General features: G+C 55.9%; 3 protein-coding genes across 3 annotated transcripts in view; 2 read left to right on the forward strand and 1 right to left on the reverse strand.

Moving 5' to 3' along the window:
- Nucleotides 1–439: 439 nt before the first annotated feature.
- Nucleotides 440–2,549, forward strand: Tnfrsf13c (TNF receptor superfamily member 13C). The gene is made up of 3 exons (XM_059247878.1): nt 440–688; nt 871–1,074; nt 1,534–2,549. Exons 1-3 carry the CDS (start codon nt 526–528, stop codon nt 1,710–1,712), a joined length of 546 nt encoding a protein of 181 aa, XP_059103861.1. The 5' UTR covers nt 440–525; the 3' UTR covers nt 1,713–2,549.
- Nucleotides 2,550–10,899: 8,350 nt separating this feature from the next.
- On the forward strand, nt 10,900–16,231 carry Shisa8 (shisa family member 8). The gene is made up of 4 exons (XM_059247351.1): nt 10,900–11,815; nt 14,626–14,759; nt 15,326–15,472; nt 15,647–16,231. The coding sequence occupies exons 1-4, from the start codon at nt 11,292–11,294 to the stop codon at nt 16,039–16,041; spliced, it is 1,200 nt and encodes a 399-aa protein (XP_059103334.1). The 5' UTR covers nt 10,900–11,291; the 3' UTR covers nt 16,042–16,231.
- Nucleotides 16,232–18,890: 2,659 nt separating this feature from the next.
- Srebf2 (sterol regulatory element binding transcription factor 2) overlaps nt 18,891–23,469 on the reverse strand; it is a 59,495-nt gene continuing 54,916 nt past the window's right edge. Inside the window, exons 17-19 of the mRNA XM_059247976.1 lie at nt 21,785–21,970; nt 19,970–20,081; nt 18,891–19,501 (exon numbers count right to left, since the gene is read on the reverse strand). Coding sequence (XP_059103959.1) covers nt 19,281–19,501; nt 19,970–20,081; nt 21,785–21,970 — 519 coding nt within the window. The 3' untranslated portion in view covers nt 18,891–19,280. The remainder of the gene's footprint in view (nt 19,502–19,969; nt 20,082–21,784; nt 21,971–23,469) is intronic.

Consider the following 23,469-nt stretch of genomic DNA (forward strand, 5'->3'; position numbering starts at 1 on the left):
GCAGGGCTGGGCAGAGGACAAGAATATGGAAGACAAGAGGGTAGCGAGACTAGGAAGTCTTTTAGGATATCCGTGCCCTCCGTCACCACTGTGGGCATTCAATGTCTTGACCCTAGCTAGGAAGGGCAGAAGAGGAAGGAACTGGGGGCAGATGGCTAGTGGGAGCAATTGGTCTTGGTAAGGCACAGCAGAGGCCACAGGAGGCTGAGGGAGGGAGGTGACAGGTGACGGCTGGGTCCATCCCCTCTGCTGTCCTAGAGCAGGCTCTAGTTTGACATCCCCCCCCCCCTCCAGCCCCCAGCGCTGGCAATGCTCAGCTGTCGTCTGCGGTGACAGTTGAGTGGTTTAATACAGGAACCACAGGTGAAAGAGGTCTGAGGTTCCAGGCCGGGTTGCGGCTCCACCCCAGTGGTCCCACCCCAGCAGGCAAGGGCGGGGCCGAGGATGCCGCGTCCGGGTTTCATTCTAGACTAGAGGGGCACAGAGCCCAGACTCAACTCTGTCCCACCTGCATGCGGTGGCGACATGGACGCCAGGAAGCGCGGGACCAGAAGCCGGAGAAGCCGGGACAGCCCGGTGCCCACGCCATGCGTTCAGACACTGTGCTTCGACCCTCTGGTGCGACACTGCGTGGCCTGTGAGCTCCTCCGCACGCCGGACCCTCCTCGGCACGGTAAGCAAGGCCACGGTGACAGGCGGGACCCGACCCAAGGTCCCCAGCCCGGCAGTGCCACGTGCCTCCTCTGCTGATCCTGGGGCCAGCGCCCCCCCCCCCCATGGCCCTCACCGCCTGTCTCTCTCTGTCCCTCCCCCGCCCAGCCTTCGGTCCCTCGGTCCCCCGCCCTCCATCTGCATCCCCTTCGCCATCAGCGCCCGGGACAGCGCTGCAGCCGCAGGAGTCGGTGGGCATGGGGCCGGGGTCTGACGCGACGCTGCCGCTGCCCGGGCTCCTCTTCGGCGCCCCCGCGCTCCTGGGACTGGTGCTGCTGGTGCTGCTGGTGGCCCTGGTGACCTGGAGGTGGTGGCAGCAGCGCAGGATGGCCTCCCAGGACATCCCAGACGGAGTCCAGGAAGGTGAGAACCGTGTCTGGGGGAGCGCAATGGCGGCTGGGGGTCGGGGGCACAACTCTGGGTGATAAGGGGAGGTCCAGAACCAGCACCCAGGACTGAGGGGGGTCTTGAAGAGTCAGCTCTGAGGCTGTCAAGTGCGCAAGGAGGACAGCTCAGCTCAAGCCTTAATCCAAGCAAGGACTCAGAGCCCAGGACAGATGTTTGGGGATGAAAGTGTGTGCCCTGCCCTTTGGGAGCCCGAGGGGCCTGGTCCTATGTTATGTCCAGTAGACTGTCCAGACACCCCTCTCCCCCACCTCCTCATCTTTTCAAGTCTCTGGACTCAGCACTTCCTGTCCTGAAGACTTGTCATGTGCTGTCCACTTCCTCCACTGAGGGCTGTTCCAGAGGAGGCTTCTAGAACAGGCAGGGAGGCTATGACTCAATCCTGACCTGCCTTACCCGGTCCCTCACCTACCCTAGAGTCCCTGGACAATGTCTTCGTGTCCTCCTCAGAAACCATTCATGCCTCTGCTCCCATCTGGCCTACCCCCAAAGAAGATGCAGACACCACCCTGCCAGGCCATAGCATCCCAGTGCCAGCCACGGAACTGGGCTCCACTGAGCTGGTGACCACCAAGACAGCCGGCCCTGAGGAATAGCAGCCGTGGAGGGAACCGAGGGAGCCCTGTGGAGTTTTTGGACTCTCACCCAAGGGCTTGGAAAAGGAGTTCAGCTCTTCAGGGACGGAGCCCATTGCCTAGAGGGAACCCAGCAGAACCACAGACACTACAAGTTACAGGCTCCCACCAACATGAGACTGTTTTTGTGCTAGCCTTTGGCTCAAGAACATTCCATTTTTAAGGTTGTTTTTTAAGCTCTTATGCCTTCAGTGGTTGGGTAGGCTTGAGGGTTGGATGTTAATCTCTTCGAAGAGGTAGAGACTGGACACTTGATCTCTTTCTACAAAATCTGGGTGGTGGACTGGAGAAATGGCTCAGCAGTTAAGTTCATGAACTGTTCTTGTGGAAATGTCTGGCAGCTCACAACCATCTGTAACTTCTGTCTTCGAGAGATCCAAAGCCTCTTGCCTCCAAAGGTACCAGCCTCATTTGCTCGCACATGTATACACACACACACACACACACACACACACACACACACACACACAATTTAAAATGTTAAAAACAGGGGCTGGAAAGATGCCTCAGTGGTTAAGAGTGCTTACTGCTGTTCCAGAGGACCAGAGTTTAATTCCCAGCATGCACTTCAGGTGACTCATTACCGACTTTAACTCTTGCTTCTGGGGATCAGATGCCTCTGGACTCCATGGGCATCTTCATTCCCATGTACAGACCCACACACACACACTTACAAATTACAAAATACAGGCTGGGTGTGGTGGCGCACGCCTTTAATCCTAGCACTGAGGAGGCAGAGGCAGGCAGATCTCTGTGAGTTGGAGACCAGCCTGGTCTACAGAGCAAGTTCCAGGCTGGCCAGAGAGCTATATAGTGAGACCAAGTCTCAAAATAATAGTAATAAAATCTTTTTTAAATTTTGATTTTTTTCCTCTAATTATTGCTATTTTTAGATAATTAATCTCATTCTGGTGTTTAGAAGTGGTATGCTTGGACGGTCAGGGAAAGTCACCAGGACGAAGCAGTAAGTAGCAACGAGCACTCCTTCTCTCTGGCCCTGTGATTACTGTGCCCACTCTGGGCTCTGCCAGCAAGAGGGCTATCATCGGATGTGAGCCTTCAGGACTGTGAGCTAAGTCAACCTTATTTCTTTGTAAAGTTATTTAGCCTTAGCGTTTTGTTACAGTACTATAAAACAGACTGATGCAGGCACTGTGAGCAAGAGCCTTTCCTGGTAGCAGGGAAGGTGCCATTACGCCAGAATTAATCTGAATAAAGGCCGGCCGGCAGGAAGATGCTCAGCCTGTATCTGGGTGTCGTGTTTCTCCGCCTCTTGCTTTGAGAGCTCTCCTGCTTTGACACTGATGCAGGTGACGGCAACGAGCTGATGGTTTGATCTGATGGGTATTTAGTGCAAGATTCTCTGGAATTTTCATTTTTCATAGCATTGGGGACCAGGCCCATGCTAAACAAGTGGTCTACACTGAGCTACATCCCAACCATAAGGTCAATTTTTAGAAATAACCTGGGAGTTGGGGGAAATGATTGGGCTGTGCTGTCCTGAGTCTCAGGTGTTAATAACCAGGAATAACCATGGATTTCTTTGGCTCAGTCTGCTGGGACAGAAGATGGCATCTTCACCGCAATGGCAATTTCTAGAGCCATAGGAAGAAATCTGTAGTCTCAGGCTGGAGTCTATACTCAAGCTGAAGGAACACCACGGTGGTACTCTCCCCCAGAGAGCACCTGGGGCCCAGTGTCCCCTGGGCACAGCCCGCTTGGCCGCACATAGGGCCGTGGCCTATGGGACTCCTTCACAGAGAGGCCGGGGCAGGCCTTTGGCTCGGAAGCAGGCTGAGCCGAGGTCCTTTGTGTTCCCTCTGTGGACTGTTCGCCCCTTGACCTGGGCTTTCTTGGCCAATCTTGTGCTAACCCCAGGCTCGACATCACCCCGTGGAAGCTGTTCCCTGACAGTGTGCTCTTCGCTCTGAAGCTACACATCCTCTCTATCCAGTTCCGGGACACCCTGCACTCACGGGCAGCCATCACGTCTCCTGCCTGCCCTCCTCATGGTGAAGCTTGTTGGAACTTGTCACCGCTTAGCCTCTGCTGGGAGGAACACTGGCCCGGGAGTCAGAAATGGAATCCCTCTGTGTTGGCTGAGCACTGTTCCTGCCTGCCAGTCTCTCTGTTTAGAAAACAGTAGCTAGTGGCATTTAGAGCCTCCAGGACCTGGACATCCATTTCCAAGATGCCCCTCCTCTCTCCAGGGGGCTAGGTGAGTAGGATGAGGTCAGATGGCAAACAGTGAGTGACAGGTGTCAGTGAAACCCTTGCTGTCCACTTTAGCCTGGGGCTGGAAAAGTCTGAGCTGTCCCCGGCCACCTGTATCCGCTATAGCGGGGATCTAGGCTCTGGAGGTACAAAGGACTATGAAACCCCTGAGGGGCCACGGCATGCAAACCTTTGGCCCCTCTTCATCCCAGCTAAGCCTCTGGCTGGTACATGGTTTCCCCTCAACCTGTTTCTTTTGAAGAAAATGGGGGGATGGATACAAAGTTCTCTTCCTGGTCGCTGGCCCCTAAAGGAGAAGGGCTGAAGGAACCTGAGAGAAGTCTCACACATCCCCATTTTACAGATGAGGAAAGTGAGGCCTCCATAGGGAGAGAACCTGCTCTCGTCACCATAATCAAACAAAAAGGAAACTCTTTGGGAAAGCCAGGAAAAGCAAATGGAGGGGACAAGGAGTAGGGACGCTGTCCCCTCCCCCCAAGGGCAGGCAGTGAAATCAGCACCTTCCCGTTGGCCGTTGGCGTTGCTTTCTGGGGAAAGAAACCCTAACCAACCCTTCCATTCTGCACTTCGTTTTCATAACAACACCTGGAAGGGGGAAGGGATTCATGTTTGGTTTTAAAAAGTATTAAAAATAAGCCAGGCACTTGGGAAGCAGAGGCAGGCGGATCTCTGTGTGTTCGAAGCCCGCCCGGTCTACAGAGAAAATCCTAAGACAGCCAGGGCTGTTACACAGAGAAACCCTGGGCGGGGTGGGGGGGTGGGGTGGGGGGGTGGGGTGGGGGGGGTGGGGGGATCGAGATACTCTCTTTGCATATGAGTTGGAAAGTACATTGCGATGATGCAGAGTGGAGGCTGCTGAGGGGAGCTGACCATGGCCCAAAGAGCTGGCTTCTGTGTGCGCCGTGTGCGTGGCTCCCCGCCATAATCATTGCAGTCTTAAAAGTTTCCCATCTTGGGCCAAGATGGCTCACCGGGTCAGGGTGCTTGCTGCCAAGCCTGGTAACCCGAGTTTGATCCTGGAACCCACGTGGCGGAAGGGGAGGACTGACTCCCACGAGTTGCCCCCTGACCTCTGCAAGTGTGTACTGTCCTCCTCATACCTTTTCCTTGAAGTTCCATCTCGATCGTCGCACACAGTAGGTTCTGTCTTTAAATACTCCCAGTTGGGCTTTTCAACGTTGTCAAGTTTTCCATGAAGCATCTGGTCCTTTGCAGGCTCTGCTGGCGTCACCGGCACAGAGCAAGCGCCTCCTTCTGCAAAAACCTCTGCGTGGTCTCTGTTTCCAGAAGGACCGCAGTGACAACGGCCTTGACCTTTCTTTTCTTTTTTTTTTTTTTTTCTTTCTTTTTTTGGTTTTTCGAGACAGGGTTTCTCTGTGTAGTTTTGGTGCCTGTCCTGGATCTCGCTCTGTAGACCAGGCTGGCCTCGAACTCACAGAGATCCACCTGGTTCTGCCTTCTGAGTGCTGGGATCAAAGGCGTTCGCCACCACTGGAGGCTTGACCTTTCTAATGACCTCTGTGGGTGACGCCCCTTTCCTGATGGCTAGGACGATTTCATATCTGCAAGCGTGGTTGTGTGATTCCGAGGCACAAATCACAACCAGCGATGGGGCTGAGTTTTATTGGGGTTCCTGCCCCTACCTGGTCTGCCTACCCAACAGGGGGTCACCTACCCAAGCTAGGTTCTTGGGAGCGGCTGGACCCCACGTCGTTTTCATTACTACTCCAAGACTTGTCTTTGGCGTTAGTTTTGGCCCAAGGTAGATTCTGGAAGACACAGTGGATGAAGTGGGGACAGAGGGAGACAGCCCGACACCCCCTAGCCTGCTTCTGTCTGGGGTTTCCTTTGGAGGGTCTGGTTTCCCCAAGGTCCCCAGGGACTAACAGGTGGGGGCAGAGGGCAGAAGTCTCAGTTCCCCTTGGTGTTTCCTGCAGGCTGTTTTCACTTCCTGCCTGGCAGCTCCGGGCCTGAGTGTTCAAAGTGGAGGTGGGGACCCACTAGCGAAGCCAGATAAGAAGGCCTGCTGACCACCCCCCACCCCCAACCTCCTCTTTGTCAGCCGAGATGAACAGACAGGACCGTCCTTAGAAGTTGGTCTGCCTGTCATCCCTGCCTCCGCGATGGGAGAAACTCTATCTGCGCAGCTCAGGAAGTCAGCGACAGACCACCAGCCGCAGCCTAGGGGGTCGGACTAGAGGGGCGGGGCGGGGCGGGGCCTGGGGCGGGGTCAAGGAGAGGCGGAGCTGAGGAGGTGGCGGGGTTGCAGAAAAGGGGTGTGGCCAGAGGCCAATCCAAGGGGTGGGGTCAAGGGCGGAGACTGATAAAGGGCAGGTCGGGTCCGAGGCAACTGTACCTTCTCGGTTTGTTTTAAGAAGCGGTCTCCAGTAGTCCAGGCTGGGCTCAAACTCGCGGTGTGGTGGAGAATGGCCCTGAACTCCTGATCTGGTCGACCCCTTACAAATGATGATGTTCGCTGCCACGCCAAAGCTTTTTTTTTCTTTTCGTGCTGCTGAAGATGGAATCCCTTGTGCTCACCAGGCTAGCGCTCTGGCGCTAAGTACAAGCCCCTACTCTTCTCTAGCTAGCTCTCTTCACGAGGCTTCACGTGCTTCCAGAGAACTGCGGCCGGAGTAAGAGGGGTCTGGATGTGGGCCATCACACACACTAGGATGTTGTACAAATGACAGGAATCAGGACACCCCCACATCCCACTTTCTGAGCTGACTCGGTAGAGTTGCCCCCGGGCATGGGCTTCCTGGGCTGGAAGGACTTTCCTGAACCGGTGGCCGCACTGTCTAATGGCCTTCCAGGCCTGTCCTCACCAGCTCTGGTCTCTGGAGGCTCCTGAAGGACACTAATCCGGTGGGTGCAAGCACAGGGAGGTTACCTGAGCCTCCCAGGCAGGAGAAGGCAGAGGCCAGGACACAGTGCATAAATATTGGGGCAGGCAGGCTGAGTTTCAGAGCCCAGCTCCCCCACCCCACCCCCCAATCCTGCTGCTCCCTTGAGACCTCAGGAGCCCGATCGCCCCCTCCCTCCCACAGGCAGCTGGAGCCTGAGTCACGAGCTGCCTCTCAGGAGACAAAGGCAGCCCAGGGCCCTCCCTCCAGACCCCCTCCTAGAGTCAGCATCTGTACTAGCAGGGAGTCTAACCTCCCCAGAACCTCTGGAGGAAATGGAAGAACTTAGGTGCTGCCTTCTGACTTGAGTGGCAGCTGATGCCACATCACTATCTTCTGCAGGGGCACCCCCAGGTGGCTGCCCATATTAGCTGTTTCCGGTCACGGCCTTTCCGCATCTCCTTGTAGCTCTGTGAAAGGACTGCTGGGCTACCCATCTTGCTGATGAGAAAACTAAGATTTAGAGGGATGCACGGGTCCACCTAGAGCAGGAACTGTAACCTAGTCAAGCACTGCTCCACAATGAACAGAAACACCATCATAAGGGCAGAAGGAGGCATTCCAGGGTGAGGTGACTGAAAGATTAGCCATTCCGGGGAGGCCTTCTGCACTGGCTGGCGATGTGCGGGTCAGGGGGAAGAAATGCTTCCCTGGGACAGTGCTTCTAACCGCTGGATACTGAGCTGGCCCATGGCAGGCTCCCGGCTTGCAGGACGGCTCCTGGTCAGCCCCTGGCTCCTCCTGGCTTTGTGCCAGTCACAGCAAGTCACTTCCCCTCTCCTGTTCTTAGGTTTCTGTCTAGTAAATTCCAAACCTTCCTGTCCACAACTGCACAGAGTGGAAGATGGGTCACCTAACATCTCAGATGGGGACACTGGGGCCCGACGAGCTTTTGCTAATGCCCACAGAATTTCAGGCTCCCACAGCCAGTCAGGCGGTGAAATGCCCATGTAAACCCACAGTGCAGGGAAGTCCCTGAGAGTCACCCTTGCCCCCGACATGCCCTCTCTCTCACACACACACATCCAGGAGCACACTCCGCCTGCACACTTACACTCAGCTGCCAGCCCTGGGAGCTGGGGGGCGGGGCGGGTGCCCTTCAGGCAGACACTCGGCTCTTCTTGCCCGCCCCGTGGGGCTCACTGCAGATGCCAGGGGTTATTTTAAGCCTGGATCAATGGGCGATTTTTTGGTGACACAGGCTTGGGAGGGGAAAGACAGGGGGCGGGTGCCTTAGAGCCTTGCTGTGATCAGAGACCCTGGGGTCCGGGATAAAGAGGTCTGTCTGTCCTTCACTGAACTGCATTATCTTTAGAACTGGTAGCCCTGCTCGTGGCCATGTTCCTGAAGTGGGGTATCAGCTGCATGGATAGTCAGACCCCAGAACACAGACCAGCTGTGTCTGGTACCTCTTTCCTGCTGCCCCTCACCCCAAGAGCACGTGTCCATACAGACAGGCATTGAATGTTTGGCACAGACCTTGTAGTTGATGGCATTTGTGGTTGTTGACTGACCATAGAATCCATAGAGTCGGGCTAAGACGGGGAGAGAGCTGGGGATGGGGTGAGGTTTGGACATCGGTCCCTGTGAAGGATGGGGAACTGGAATCATTTCCTTTGTCAGCCTGACAGAGTTGCTCTACACTACAGGTATTTGCTGGTCCCGAGGAGTCAATATGAGGTCAGTGCTGAGCAGACACCAACACAATAGGGTAAGAGAGGGCCCCAGAAGAGGAGCAAGAAGGGCAGACTCCAGATAGGAAGACAACACAGTTCCAGAGCGCTGCTCAGAAATGGGGTTGGAGAGAGGGCACCCTCAGAGCCCCTGCAGCCCCAAGGTCAGCTCGGCAGGGTGACAGGAACCTAATGTACTCAGCACAGTTGGTGGTGCTTGCCCCATCTTTAGGAAAGTCAGGGAAGGAAGCAGGAAAAAGGGTGCCTCAGAAAGCACAGCTCCTAAGTTCTGGACAGAGCAACAAAAACCTGAACTAAAAACCAGTCCCAACAGAGGCGGTAATGTGCGATCTGCTTGCGGCGGGTTGTCTTGGGGTGATGGGATTAAAGCACATCATGTCCCTGTCCATCTTGTTCCCCCACCTTCTAAATGACAATGTAGAAAGTCTTTATGGGGATGGGGGAGGGGGTCTGGCTGGAGATCACATGGGTATGCATGCATGTGTATGGGGAGGGGACTGGTCATTTTTAGCTAGGGTAAATGGAGATGGACTGATGGGCACGAGGTGGGTGGTTGCCCCCCTTCCAGCTTTAACCCACTAATAGCCTGTCAGCCCTCATCTCACACAGCACAAGGACGCGATCCTCCTTAAGATGTAAATCCTTCCTCTTCCTCCCGCTATACCCTCCATTTTCATAAGCTGATTCCAGGCTCCAAAGGAGGGAGGGAGAGAACGGAGGAGAAAAGCCCCCAGGGTGGGTAAATTCTTCGTCATACAGAAGTTAGAAGCAAGTGTCTTTCACTCTTTCAGCAGATATTGACAGGCACCTGGCTGTGCTGGGACAGAGGGACACTGGGGTGAATTGGAAACCTAGTCCTTGTCCTCCTGGTGTCCCCATCTGGACATCGAGAAGTGGCCTGTTAATCTCTACCTCCTGGAAGGAATGGATTATGAATCCTACCCTTCAGGGAAAGGTCTTGATTTATTTCACTGTTTTTTTGTTGGTCAGTTGGTTGGTTTTGGTTTTGAGATAAGGTCTCCTATGGTCCAGGCTCCTTTGTTTTGCTTTGTTTTGGTTTTTTCAAGACAGGGTTTCTCTGTGTAGTCTTGGCTGTCCTGGAACTCACTCTGTAGACCAGGCTGTCCTGGAGATCTGCCTGCCTAGGCCTCTGGCCTGCCGAGTACTGGGATTAAAGGTGTGTGCCACCAGTGCCCAGCTCGGTCTTGAACTCCTAATCCTACAGGTATGCGCCACCAAACCCAAATTGCTGGCTTTCTTTCCCTCTTCCTTACTTTTCTTGAGGCAGGGTTTTCCAATAAAGACTGGAACTCACCATGTAGACCAATTCAGCCTCAAGCAACCCTCCTGCTCCATCCTGAGGGGTGTGACACCATTTTGTTCTGTTTGCAATTTGAGACAGGGTAGCCCAGGATGTTCAAAGTTGTGGGTCCAAGTGGTCTACCCACTTCAGCCTCCCAAGTCTACAGTACTGCTTCATCATTACAGGTACCAGGAAAACCTTTTGATTTTACCAGTAACTACTGAAACAGGGAGAAGCAAGGCCCAGCATCTGGGGTCACATTCCCCTTAAAAACTCAACAGGGGGTTGGAGGGGGTGGGCGATGATTGGATCCTGCCCTGCCATTCTTTCCCTCAGCTTGTGAAAGGACCTGGGAGTGGCCGGGAGTGAGAGACCAAGGACTTACAGGAGAGTGCCACTGGCCTGGTCCCCAGGACTTGGTCAACCTTCTAAGGCAGAGGCTGGGGAGGGGAGCAGACCACTTGAGGGCTCTGGCCAGGCTGTGCCCAGAACTGGGACATCCCAGGACCCCAGCCAAACGTCTCTATGTTTTGGTAGCAGGGCGCATGCTCTGAGGCAGACCAGAGAGGGGTTGATCCAAGTTTGCCTCTTCGCCATTTTTGTGCTGTGGGTCCTTATTGTAGAAGGACTTCACTCATGTCACGATCAGGATAGACAGAAAGAAGGAACGTTGGGGTGTGTGTGTGGGGGTGCCGACTCTTCCTGGCCTGTTCCAGGCTGCTTTGATCTCTATGCCTCTATCCCCTTACTTAAAAAGAAGGGAACCTCTCATCCAAGGCCAGATCCGAGTCCCCAAAGCTCTTAAGATGAGCCCCCTCGAGGGTCCAATTCAGACAATTTGAGGGAGGCCTTAGAGAGGGTCCCTGGTCGGGCGCGCCCGCAGCACTGGCCCTACAGAAGCCCTCCCTCCCGGCGCAGCGGCCGCGCTCCTCCCCCGGTTCTGCCTCCCTCCCGCCCTCCTCCCCTCGCTCCCTCTCCCGCCCTTCCGAGCCCGCGCCGAGCCCGCGCCAGAGCCGGAGCCAGAGCGCGGGCAGCGCGGAGCGGGCGGCGGGAAGGTAGCGGTGTCCGGCGACCCGCCGCCCGGCTCAGTCCCCGAAAGACCCGGGCCCAGCCCGCCCGCCGGGGCCAGAGGGAGCCGGGGACGGCGCAGGCGAACACCCGCCGCCGGGCTCCACCGTGAGCAGTCCGAGGTGAGCCCGGGAGGAGGGCGCGCCCACCGGAGGTCCAGCCCAGCGCACTCCGCACGGAGCTCACTTGTGTCTGGAGCCGCGGACGTACCAGGAGGCGTCGGCCGGGAGCCAGCGCGGACAGCGGGGCGACCGGTCCCGGAGGGCGCGGGGGAGCCGGGCAGAGCGGCCGCGCGCCGAGCCATGCGCGGGGCGCAATAGCAGGAGGCGCGGGCTGCATGGAGCGCGCTGGGGCGCGGGGACAGCGCGGTGGCCGGCGCCCGCATGGGCTCCCGCTCGCATTCCGGCTGGCGCTGCTGCTGGCTGGGTCGCCGTCGGGCCGCGCGGGGGCTCCCGAGGCGCAGGAGCCCGCAGCCTCCAGCACCGCCGCCCCGGAGGGAGGCGACCGCTGCCGCGGCTACTACGACGTGATGGGCCAGTGGGACCCGCCCTTCAACTGCAGCTCGGGTGTCTACAGCTTCTGCTGCGGCACGTGCGGCTACCGCTTCTGCTGCCACGACGGCCCGCGCCGCCTGGACCAGAGCCGCTGCTCCAACTACGACACGCCGGCCTGGGTGCAGACGGGCCGCCCGCCCGCCCGCACCCGTGACACTGCCGCCCCGCGCGATCCGGGCCGCGAACGCAGCCACACTGCGGTCTACGCGGTGTGCGGTGTCGCCGCGCTACTCGTGCTGATTGGCATCGGGGCACGCCTGGGCCTGGAGAGAGCGCACAGCCCGCGCGCTCGGCGCACGGTGACCAGGTGAGCGCGCCCTCCAGTCCGCCGCGTCCTCACCGTTCCCGGCTGGGTCCAAATTCCCCTGCAACTGCACCCTTCTCGACCCCCCTATAAGTCTAGGCTTCTTGGCACCCCACTTCTCCCTTTTTGTTTTTGTTTCTTCTGGGTCTCTCTCTCCTGCCCCCGCAGGAGCCACCTGATATCCCTCTCCCCTTGACCTTCCCTGCCTATCCTGGGCTCTGGGTCTTTCTCCTTGTAGCTCTAAACCTCCTCTACAGAAGACAAAAATTCGGCGTCCAGGGGAGGGGGCATGCATGGACGATGGCCAGGCAGGACACGGACTGGGGCAGTATCGAGGGTGGTCTTGAGCGGAGAGAAGGGAAAGGGTGGTGCTTGGCGGGTTCCCCTGCTGCGTCTCCCACTTTCCCCTCCCTCCCTCCCTCCCACCTCCATCCATTTCCCCAACCCAGTGTGACTCAAACCTGACCTTCATTCCTTGGAGTTTCAGACGCGTCTCCTCAATAGCCCCCAGGCAAAGGTCTGTCTCTCCGGTTGCTCAGATGGGACTCAAGTGTGGAGGAAATAGAGACCTGTGTGTTTCGGAGATCTGCCAGGTGCTGGCTCAAGTTTTGAGCTTATTTTGAATTTTCAGCCGGATGGGAATGCTGAGATTCTGTCCTGACCCTGGAGCTCTCACCCCACCTCCGCCACTTACGTCCCCAGCAAATCTCGTGTCCTGCTTGTATGCTCTCCCTATCCACCCACGTCCCAGCCTGGTCAGACTGTTGACACTACATGCAACAGGCTGCCATCGGGAGTGACAGCAGAGAGAAGTCCCCCTCCCCCAACCTGGTGGACCAGATGTGGATGTCTCAGGGGCAGAGCATGAGACTTGTTGCCACCAGACCACTTAGCCCATCCCTTCCAGACAGCTGGATTTCTCCCCTAGCTACTGAATTGCCAGCATGGGTGTTGTGTGTGTGTGTGTGTGTGTGTGTGTGTGTGTGTTCTGAATGCTGCAGAGGCAGAGGCTCAGCCTCTGAATTTGGGGTCTCTGGTGCAGAACAGAGGTAGCAGTGGGTCAGAGAAGCAATGGGAGGGAGCTGAGACCTATTGGGGTAGAGGGTGGTTGGGCTAGTCCATAGCCAGCTTGTTCATTTGCAACACCTGTCTGAAAATTCAGATCTGGTTATGTGCCCATAAGAATGTGCCTTGACTCTCTTCTTTGGGCTCCTGGGTGGGTGTGTTCTGAACCCCTGCCCAAATTTCTCTTTAATTCTGCCATGCTGATACAGATGGCTAGGGGAGGCTTCTCAGAGGGCATGGAGGGGATTGAAGTAGGCTTTGGAGTATGCATGTGCAAAGGCCCAGAGGCACGATGATTCTGCCGTTAACTGGGAGAACTGGATTATATCAGTGCTCGTCCTGGTATGTGTCCACTCAGGCAGGCTGCAGACCCTTTTAGACCCTGCCGCCCTGCAGCTAATCCTTGGCCACTTCAGGTGTCTCCCATTATGCCTCTTCATTAATCAGTCATAACCCAGTCCCAGAAGGAGGGTCAGACAGAGTAGGAGGAAATCATGGGTTCTGGGTACTGCAGGCAGCTGGGCTGAAGGCCGGGCTGCCTATGGGGAAGGCTCAGCCAGACACTGTCGCAGCTGGGTGGGGGCTGGGTGTGCTGGGTACCCAGGGAGGCAGTCGGCCAAGGTCACACAGCCTTTGGGTGCAGGGCTGTCACGGAGGGGATCTCTGTGGTTCCCCTCTTTTTCTTCATTGTCTGCCTTCCTTGCCTGTGTGACAGCTAGGTCCCAGGCCCAGCAGAAGCCTGCACTGCAGGGTGCAGGTAAGGGAGACCTTGGAGGAGGGACTCTGGCAGCATTTGAATGAATAAGAGTACGGGAGGAGCCGGGGGGTGGTGGCCCACACCTTTAATCCCAGCATGCAAGAGGCAGAGCCAGGCGGATCTCTGTGAGTTCGAGACCAGCCTGGTCTACAGAGCGAGATCCAGGACAGGCTCCAAAACTACACAGAGAAACCCTGTCTCGAAAAACAAACAAACAAACAAAAAAACTATGGGAGGAGGTGAAGAGAGGGGTACTGGATGCAGAGAGCTTTGCTGGGACCTCAACAGGGAGGGTCTCGGGGAGTGAACTATGGGAAGGAACCTCAGGAAGACGAGGTGGCTGGCGTTCCATATGACCTCACTACTTGCCTGACCTGCTTTGGGAGATGGCCATCTTGGGACCACAAGTGAGGCTGACGGGTCATGCCTGGTGGGGGAAATGAGATATCTGAGGTCAGTCACTAGAAAGAACAGAAGGGAGGGTCCAGAGAGGTTCAAGGAACTGCCCACAGATACCAAGTGGGACCATGGGGGACTGGTGAGATCGCTCAGTGGTTAAGAGCACTGGCTACTCTTTCAGGGGACCCGTAGCAACAAAAATTATTTTATCGTTGGGGGGTCACCACAACATGGGGAAGTGTATTCAAGGGTCGCAGCATGAGGAAGGTTGAGAACCACTGGTTTATGACCACCTGTGATCCCAGTTCCAAGAATCGGATGTCCTCTTCTGGCCTCTGAGGGCACCAAGCAAGCATGTGCTACAGGCAAAACACCATATGCATAAAATAATAAAATAAGGGGTTGGGGATTTAGCTCAGTAGTAGAGCGCTTGCCTAGCAAGCACAAGGCCCTGGGTTTGGTCCTCAGCTCCGGAAAAAAAAAAAAAATCAAAACAAAACGAAGGAGACAGTGGTGGCTACGGCCAGCCTTATCTGGCTGATGGGGAGGCAGGGGGTTGGCAAGTCCCCTCAGCATCTTTCCTTCTCCCCAGGACACTGACAGAACTTCTCAAGCAGCCAAGCCCCCAGGAACCCCTGCCTCCACCTCTGGGCCCACACCTGGGTAACTGTGTCCAGGTACAAATGGGTGATGGTGTTCTTCGGGGTTCCCCCCTCAACAACACAGGTGAGTAGGGCTAGTGGATGGGCATCGGCCCATCTGTGGAGTCAGTGGAGGAGGTGTTGGGAGTGGGGAGAGTTGCTTGGTTGGCTAGGGAGCGGAGGCGGAACAGTGGCTGCCGTATATGTGCCCGTGCAGGAGTGTGATTGGGGTCTGGACAAAGCCCTGGTGGAGAGGAACCATCTCTTGGGCAAGGGTGCTGTGAGAAAGGCTCCGGATTCAGGATATACTGGCTAGGGCTGTGGTTCCGAGGCTCTGGCTTGTGGGTCTGGAACCCACCCTCTCGGTCTTCTTGGCGGTTCCCCCACCTTCTACATGTCGGGTTCCGGAGTTCAGTGCCCCTGCATCTCTGTGGGGATTCAGCAGCGCCTTGCTAGCGAGCAAGCCATCCGTTCGGGTAGCATCCTTCGGGGCTTGCGGCCATTGTTCATGTTTTTGTGAGTCAAGCCAGAACGTTCGGACAGCCATCCATGCTCCAAGCTGCCTGGAGCTGCTGTTGGGGAGGGCGTTGAGAAGAGGTGGTGGCGTAGGCAAGGTCGGCTTTCTTTCTCTACCCCCCGACTCCCCTCTAGACAAGAAACGCCTCAATAATGCACCTCTGGGATCTGCTACCCCGGGCCCCCCGCGCGGCCCCCGGCTGCAGGGTGGCGGCAGCCTGGCATTGCAGCCCGACTACACCAAGTTCGCGACTCTCAAAGCAGCAGCCCTCAAGGCCACAGGTGAGGTGCATGTTGCTGGCGCCAGTCCCCCAGGGATACAGGGATACTACCTTCTCGCCTTCGAGGGTAGCCGGCTTGGCCAATCAGAGCTCAGGACGTCCCCAAGTAGCCAATCAGCTCCCTCAGCATCTGACCTCCGGCTCTCCGTCCTGTCCCTCCCCCGCCCCCCTGCAGAGGCTGCACCCCAGGACTTCTATCAACGTTTTCCCTCTACCGAGCCGGCTCCGCGGACCCTCCCTGCGCGGACCCCGCGTCCTCCGGAGGACTTGCCCGCGCTGCTGGAAGCCTGTCCCTGGGCCCCTCCGGGTTACGTACCTCCCGCCGGCCCTGTCTCGTCGGTCCCCTATGCGGCCTGGACCGCGGGCCGCCCCACACGGCCGGTTCCCCGTGGCCACTTGGTGGCTCAGGTCTCCCCTGCGCCCCGGCGGCCCAGCCACGTGCCGCGGCGTCAGTTCAGCGTGGAGAAGCTGCCCGAGGCCTTCAACGCGCAGCCCGCCACCTTTTACAGCAGCGCGGCCCGAGGGCCCCGGCACCTAAGCACCAACAGCAAAGCCGAGGTCACCGTCTGAAGCAGAACTGCTAGAGCCTTCTGCGTGGTCCTGGGCCCCAGGCCGTGGAGTGGCGGTGCACACGGGACTGGGGACATTTGGAGCCTGTGACTAAAGGGGCCAAAAGGGTAGGGCCAGGTGTTCTGCCCTTGGGAATGTAGGGCTATCCGGACCTGTGTAAATAAACCCTCTAATGTGGTTCCAGTCCCAAGGGGATCATCAGTCATTGACTGTACAAGACCGTAGTGCAAGCCAGAGAAGTGGCCGGAGAGGGTGGCTGGGTTGAATGCCAAACGTTGCTCAGAGCAGAAGGAGCCATAGAAGAGAGCAGGTAGGCCTCAGTCATCTTACGGCCTGGGTTCAGGGCAGAGGGTCTGTTGGGCCCCTGTGTGTGTGTGTGGGGAGGTCTATGTGCTCTCCTAGAGGCTAGGCCCCTCCCCACCCGCAGCTGATCTCTCACTCAACAGTTTGAGTTAGCTCAGCCTGGCTGATCCTCACAGTCTGGCCCCAGGCCGGCTCCTGGCTTGCAGGCTGCTTGGCCAGATTGGCCCAGGGCCACCCCCCTAATGGGTGTAGGCCACATGGACATCTGGTGCTCAGGATAGAGGAGCCTAGCCTCCTCCCAGGAGCTGCTCTGGGGTTAGGGGGATGGAGATGTTGGAATGCGAGCCTGGCGATGCCCCTCCCTTGGGGTGCTCCCGCTGCAGGGGGTTGGCACTGCCAGCTCTCTCCCCCTTCCTGCCAGAAGCTCCCAGTACCTGGCTGAGGCCCAGGGCACTGTCATAGCCTCTTTGCATCTTCCCCAAGTCCCTCAGTTCCAGGTTCTGGTGTGTGTGGGGATACCCTAGCTACAGCCAGGTGAGGTATATGCCCTTCGTTTGTCCCCAGGGTTGGCACACTGGTACTATTTGTTGCCATCTGTAATCCTAAGAGACCTATGGGGCTGTCTGCAGATAAGGAAATTAAGGTTTGGGGACCTAAGTACCTTGCCCAGGGTCACTCAGGCCACCTGCCATGCTGATGAAGGTCTTGAAGCGTGACCCTTCTGCTCAAGAGCCTTGTATGTTCACTGGGGCTAGGCGGAGGCCAATGTGCTGGTTGGCCCTCCTGGCTGCTCTAACCTCTGCAGGGTACCCCTCCTGGCTGCTCTAACCTCTGCAGGGTACTCCTCCGCTGTAGATGCCCTTTAGGACGTGGTCCAGGGTTGTTTCTCGGCCAGATGAACACAGATGAACAAGACGCGGCCACACACCAAACAGTTCAGCCTCAGGCTCATTCTCAGATGGAATGAATCCTCCGTTCTACCTCTACCAAGGCCCAAATACTCCGTGTGGTCTTACCACCCACCTCTGACCAGCTCCACAAAGCACTCACTGAACACTGGTAATTCACACATGTCACACCGCTCTAAATGAGCAGTAAGCTTGTGGTGCTGAGGTCAAAAGTAGGAATTAGCATGCAAGTGGAGGCTACGGGCAGTTCACCAAAGTGACTGCTGGGAAATACCGACCCGTACTTGTATGTGGCCATCAACTGGTGAGCTGCTTAGGACCTGCCTCCAATAAGTGGAAACGAAGGAGTGGCCCACCTGATGGAGGAGTGACTTGACATCTCAGTTCCAAAGACGTGCTACCAGGCAGCCAGCTGAATGGCCAGGCAAGGGGCTGGAACCTGGATAACAGCCCTTTTACCCAGACCCTCACCCATCCCTAGAGCTTGTCAGGTACTCCTGTGGGCAAGGAAGGACCATCGGACTGCAGCCACCTGGCTGCTCCTAGTCCCTAGCTCACTGCTGGCCAAGTTGGGCAGTCATTTGGTTAAGTCATCGCAGAGGTCATACTACAGACTCACACACCTTGTGTTAGGTGGTACCAATCTGTGTTTATTGAATAACCCTATGTCCAGCACATGGTGAATGAAGGAAGACATAGGTGTATCCCGTTCAGTGAAAAACCACCCTCCCACCCCTCAACAAGGAGAAAAGGCACAGTATATACACAGGACACAAGGGCTGGGCTGCCCCATGGGTGGGGCCATAAATTACAGTGACAGTTGGGGAGATAGAGGATAGGAAAGGTGGGGTCCAAGCATAGGAAGGGCCCGCCCCCACCTACTCTCTGCTTCAACCAGCCTGACGAAGCACGAGGAGGGAGGGCTCCTCTCAAGTCTCTCAGGAAGCCCTGAGCCAAGCAGGACCACTCTTCTTCCTAGGACTCCCCCGTCTCAAGGCAAGATAACCTGATTCCCGCTGCCTACCCTGAACAAAGAGGCTTGCTGCTGGGGAGGGCTTGGGACCAGTGTCTGTCACCCTGGCTTATTCACAGACAGGAATTAGGGATAAAAATAGGCTATATGGGAGGTAGGACTTAGGCTGGGGTAGAAAGGAAGAAAAATAAATCATGCTGAAGACCCCTGGATCCCAGACCCAATGGTGGTTTCATCCTGTCCAGCCCCTTGGGCCTACCCTGAGCGCAGGCTGCCATCTCAGGGGGTGGAAGAGTGGGAAGGAACAGGACAATTAAATAAGATACCATTTATTTTTTAAAAAATTAAAAACAATGCCAACATTATTTTATCCATCCCTAGACCTGCCCCTGCCTCCCACCCACCTCCCCAGGGCTGGGCTCCCTTCCTTCCCTGGCTGTCCCTTGTAATGATGAGAAAACAATGACCAGGCTTAGGCAGGCCTAGGGGAGAGAATGCAGGCCCAGGGAGAAATCCAGATGCCACAGCAACTTTGCCCTGTATCGTGGCAGGCCCAAGTACACACATATAAAAACATCTGTATAAAAAAGGGCATGCCAGATAAGTCCAAAATGCTCTCTGGTGCACAGAAACCTAGTTCCCAGAGAAAGCCTGATGATAAAAAAAAAAAAAAAAACCATAACAAAACCCCAAAGAGGCAGAGAGGGGCACTCAGAGTCTCCAGAGGGCTGGGGAAGGGGCTCGGCAGCACCCTAGGTTGCTTTCAAGTGAGGCGATCACCCCATTCCTGCTCAGACCACCTTTCTTCTCAGCCCACCTGGGCTCAGACCATGGGCATTTACTGCAGCAGTCTTAAGGAGCTTTGCCCATGGTGCTACTGGCCTGAAATGATCCAAAAGCCTTGGCAGGTGACAGCTCAGAAAGTCAGTCTTGCCTTCATCCTCACAGCTCTTGGAGGAGGGAGAAAAACAGATGGGGAGACAGTCTGAGACAGAGGGAAGATCCTGGGAGACAGAGACACAGGTGGAAAGCCGTGGACCAAGCCCCGCGCGTGGTCAGGAGGCAGCGATGGCAGTGCCACCACCCAGCTTGACAATCATCTGCTGGCAGTCGTGGCAGGAACGTCGGTCCCCCACCTTCTCCAGGGTGCGGGCAGCTTCAGCCAGCAGCACTGCCCGCTGGCCCGGGGAGGACAGGAAAGACAGTGGAAGATGGCGGCAGGCCAGCAGGATGGCAGTAGCTCGCTCTCGTTGGCCGGGCCAGGTGTCTACCTCTCCTGTGGGAATGAGATTTATGTAAGCACAGTCCCAAGGACTTCGTGTGGCCTCATTTGTTGAACTCACCCCTCATCCTGTGAGGAGGTATGTTCTGCTCTCTCCTGAGTCCTCCTCACAGGACAGAAGAGGGACTTGGAGGCGGTGTAGCCATTGGTGAGGTCCCATGATCCTCTGAACAAACTTGATGAAATTCACTGGGTCACTGAAATACAGCCACTGTGTGGGCTGAGATATGTGAACCCATGCAGCTCCTCCCCTGCTTCTGCACTGGACGATGTCCTAAGCCCAATCACGACTACTCAGCTAACCCCATTCCTGCTGCCCACTGCGTCAAGTGTCAGCTCCACTAAGCAGCCAAGAGAGGTAGGTGTGTAGAGCACACTCTGCCAGATGCCAGGGCTCCATCCTCCCTTCTCCCTGAGTGCAAGGCTCCACCAGGCCTGTGGTAAGGGAGCTGCTGGACTCACCGTGCTTGCTGTTCTGACTGGTACGCCGCCGTAGGCTGTGCTCCAGCAGTTGGTGTGTACGGGTGGGGCTGGCCCCGGCCATCAGGCGCACGGTGGCTTCATGCAGGAACACCTGGCGGGTACAGGGGGCCTCAGTCAAACTCTCGGGTTCTGGCCAGTCTCTAGAGGCTCTGTCTCAAGCAAGCAATCTCCTCTTCTACCCGATGCCTCCCACTCTTCTCCACATCACTCTGCCTTTCTCGCTCCTGGAGAGCAACCTACCTTGTCCTCAAGTCAAGCTAGAAACCTAGATGAACTGTAGGAATGGGGACAGAGCACAGGCCAGCCGCTGGGCAGGAGCAATACTAGATGAGCCAGAGGCCAGAGGGAGCTTTTCCTGGTGGCAACAAAGCCCTGCGGTATCCTCTAGGGTTTGAAGGCGAGTTAGGATGAAGCCTTGTCCTTGAAGGCTGTGTCCCAGTAGGCCAAAAGGGCAAAGGAGGAGAGAGAGGGATGAGGGGGAACGGCTAGGTTGGTATCAAGTTCAGTATCTTATTTCTTCAGAAAGGAACGGAGTCTGGACTCACAGTCTTGTTCGGCCCTTTGACATTGCAACACAACACTGTCTTCTACAAGGTCATGCCTAAGAACTGTGCAATAAAGCCAGCCCTTCACTCCCCTCCCCACTGGCAAAAGATCACATACACAAGAAATCTCGTTTTAAGTTCAGGATTTTTTTCTTTTCTTAGCATTTCTCTGTGTAGTCCCAGCTGTTCTGGAACTCCGTCTGTAGACCAGGCTGGCCTTGAACTTAGAGATTCACCTGCCTTTGCCTCCTGAGTACTGGGATTAAATGCATGCGCCACCATGTCTGGCTCTTAAGTTTATGATTTTGTGTTCAGCCACTCATTGCTCTTTGGTCACATGTGGGCTATAGGTGGGTTGGCTGGACCTGGGACATGTTATGTATAGATTAACTTGTAATAAATATGTATTATATATAAACCTATAAATGTTTAATTATTATGTGTCAAATAAAAAATTTAAATACGTTTTTAAGCTGGGCATGGTGGTGCACCATTTAATCCTAGCATTTGGGAGATAGAGTTGGATGAATCTCAGTGAGTTCAAGGCTAGCCTGGTTGACATAGCAAGTTCTAGTCACCCCCTTGTCCCCCAACTTGAAATGTTTAATACAATCTAAGCTTGGAGGTATGTGCTTGCAATTCCATATACAACGTGCTAAGACAGACTGAGACAGGAGGATTACTTGAGGCCAGGAGTTCAATGCCAGCCTAGGCAATATAGTGACTCTGCTCTAAACAAAACAAAAGGCCCAGTGCATTATTCTAACGGGCAGCATAAACAGAAGAAATGACTTGAGCCCAGTATCAATGCAGTTGTGCAACTGTCCTCAGAGGCTGATCTCAGATCCGAGAGCCGGAGCTGGGGTGCTGTGGAGAGAAGGTGGCAGAGCCAGTCCCCAAGTGCCTTAGAAAGAGAATCAGTGAATTTTGCTTTGAGTGTGGCTCTAGGGTAAGGCTGACAACTACTTATGACTGTCAGGCTCCCTTGTGGCCAGGACTGGGGAGGTCCTTAGCTGCTCCTCTGCCCTCTGAATGCTCTTGCGTGCCTGACTGGTGACACATGGCTTTGGGCTGGGCACATGCAAAGGAACACATGGCACCCAGCTTAGTGTTGAGTCCCAGTAGGTGCCTGACAGGTCACGTGGTTGACTTCAGAGCGTCACCTTCACAATATATGCCTACGAAGGGACCTGGGGCCCAGGACCCACATATGCTAATCTGCACATCCCACTGGCCTGCTAGGTCTCACCTTGCGGTATGCCGGGCGGAAGCTATGGGCCAGCCTGCGCAGGCTACCCAGGTCCCGCTGGAAGCCAGCCAGCTCAGTGCCTGATGCATGGTAGGTCTCACCCAGACCCTGGCTGGCACCTGCCTGCTTTTGCCAGAGTGCTGTCCTCAGGGACAGTAGTAGGTCACAGGTGAGCAGCTGGACCACCTAGGGGATAAACCAAAAGGAAGACAGGTGATTGGCCTATGCCTAATGCAAGGACCCCAGCACCTTGCAGACCTTCGCTCAGCCCAGCACTCAGAAGCGCTAGGGCCTGAAGCACAAAACCCAGGGGCTGGCATTCAAAGGACAGCTGTGGGGGACCTAATCCTTTCCCCAGGAGGTAGGAGGCCTGTTCTCATCGTTCTCCACGGAAGAAAATGAAAGCTCTAAAAGGGACACAGCACAGGGAGTAGGGGCTGGGAGAAAGTCCTTGTGGGTCTCAGGGCACAGATTTCCCACACCGACTTAACCTAAGCCTCACTTTGCTCATCTATGAAATGGACTTGGCAGCGCAGCTGCATGAGCATTTACAAAACAGCGCTCTGCATGCACAGCAGGAGCCGTGTGGACTCTGCAAGGGCTGACAAGGCGACGCCCACCAGTACCATGTGCAGCAGTGAGAGGAGAGCAGCTCTAAACGGACCACGAGATTTCCCTGAAGGCCACTTCTCATCTCACCTAGGCGGTTTCTGCTTTCCTGTAGGCACTGGACTTGGGGTACCGTGCTGCCCAGACCTGTACTGCCCCATGCCTGCACAAGTCCCTAACCCTCGGCTACCATCTTCTGGCTGCTGACAGCCTCAGGGGAACACAGATGAGAAACTTCCTACCAAAGCTGGCATTTCTAAGTTGTAGGTGTCAGAACAACATCTTTGGGTGTGGGAAAGTAGCCAGGCCTGGATCTTGTTCTTTGACCACGCTCTCCCAGGCCTATTCTCCCACCCTGAACTGCTACCTAGGAACCACAGCTCCAAGGATGGCCACTACAAACTTTCTAGTTCCTCCAATGTGGCTGACAATGGTTTCCTCGTGAAGATATACACTGGGAGACCTAAGGAAGTCCAACAGTGGCTTGTCATCTAGCCTGTGATCTACACAACAGCTATCCTTGTAGGGTTGTTGACATGCTGTCCTGATTTCGATAAAGCACCTATGCCTGCTGACAACCACTACCTTGAAAATCTAGCCCAGCTACTTGGGACTAAACCCCAGAGAGCAGCTAGTTCTAACTTTCCCTCCTCTCCGGAGTTACACCACACATTTCCTAGGGGACCCGCTGTGACATTCTATCCTCCTCATTCTCCCAGGATGATTCGGCCTTTAGCAGTGCCCTCCAACCAGTGTCCCCTCCAGTGTTGAGACCGTTGGTCACTGTACAGTGGGAAGCCAGGGCAGGCCTCTGTGATGCACTGTGGAAACATTGCACAGGTACGGCCAGAACATGCAATGCAACTACAATGCACCACAGCAACCCGCCAGGTGTGCAGCGGGCCACACAGGCCTGAGGGACTGTAGAGTCTCAGGAGGTAGCACAGACTACCTGGAGAAATGCAGAGCCCTGGCCAGTTCATTTGTGGCTTATAGGAAGCTGCCGGCTAGCAGGATCTGGGATTAAGGGAGCCAAGGAGAGGAGAAGGTGCAAACACATTTGCCCCAGGAACTAA

This window comes from Peromyscus eremicus, chromosome 20 (assembly GCF_949786415.1).
Source record: "Peromyscus eremicus chromosome 20, PerEre_H2_v1, whole genome shotgun sequence".
NCBI lineage: Eukaryota > Metazoa > Chordata > Mammalia > Rodentia > Cricetidae > Peromyscus > Peromyscus eremicus.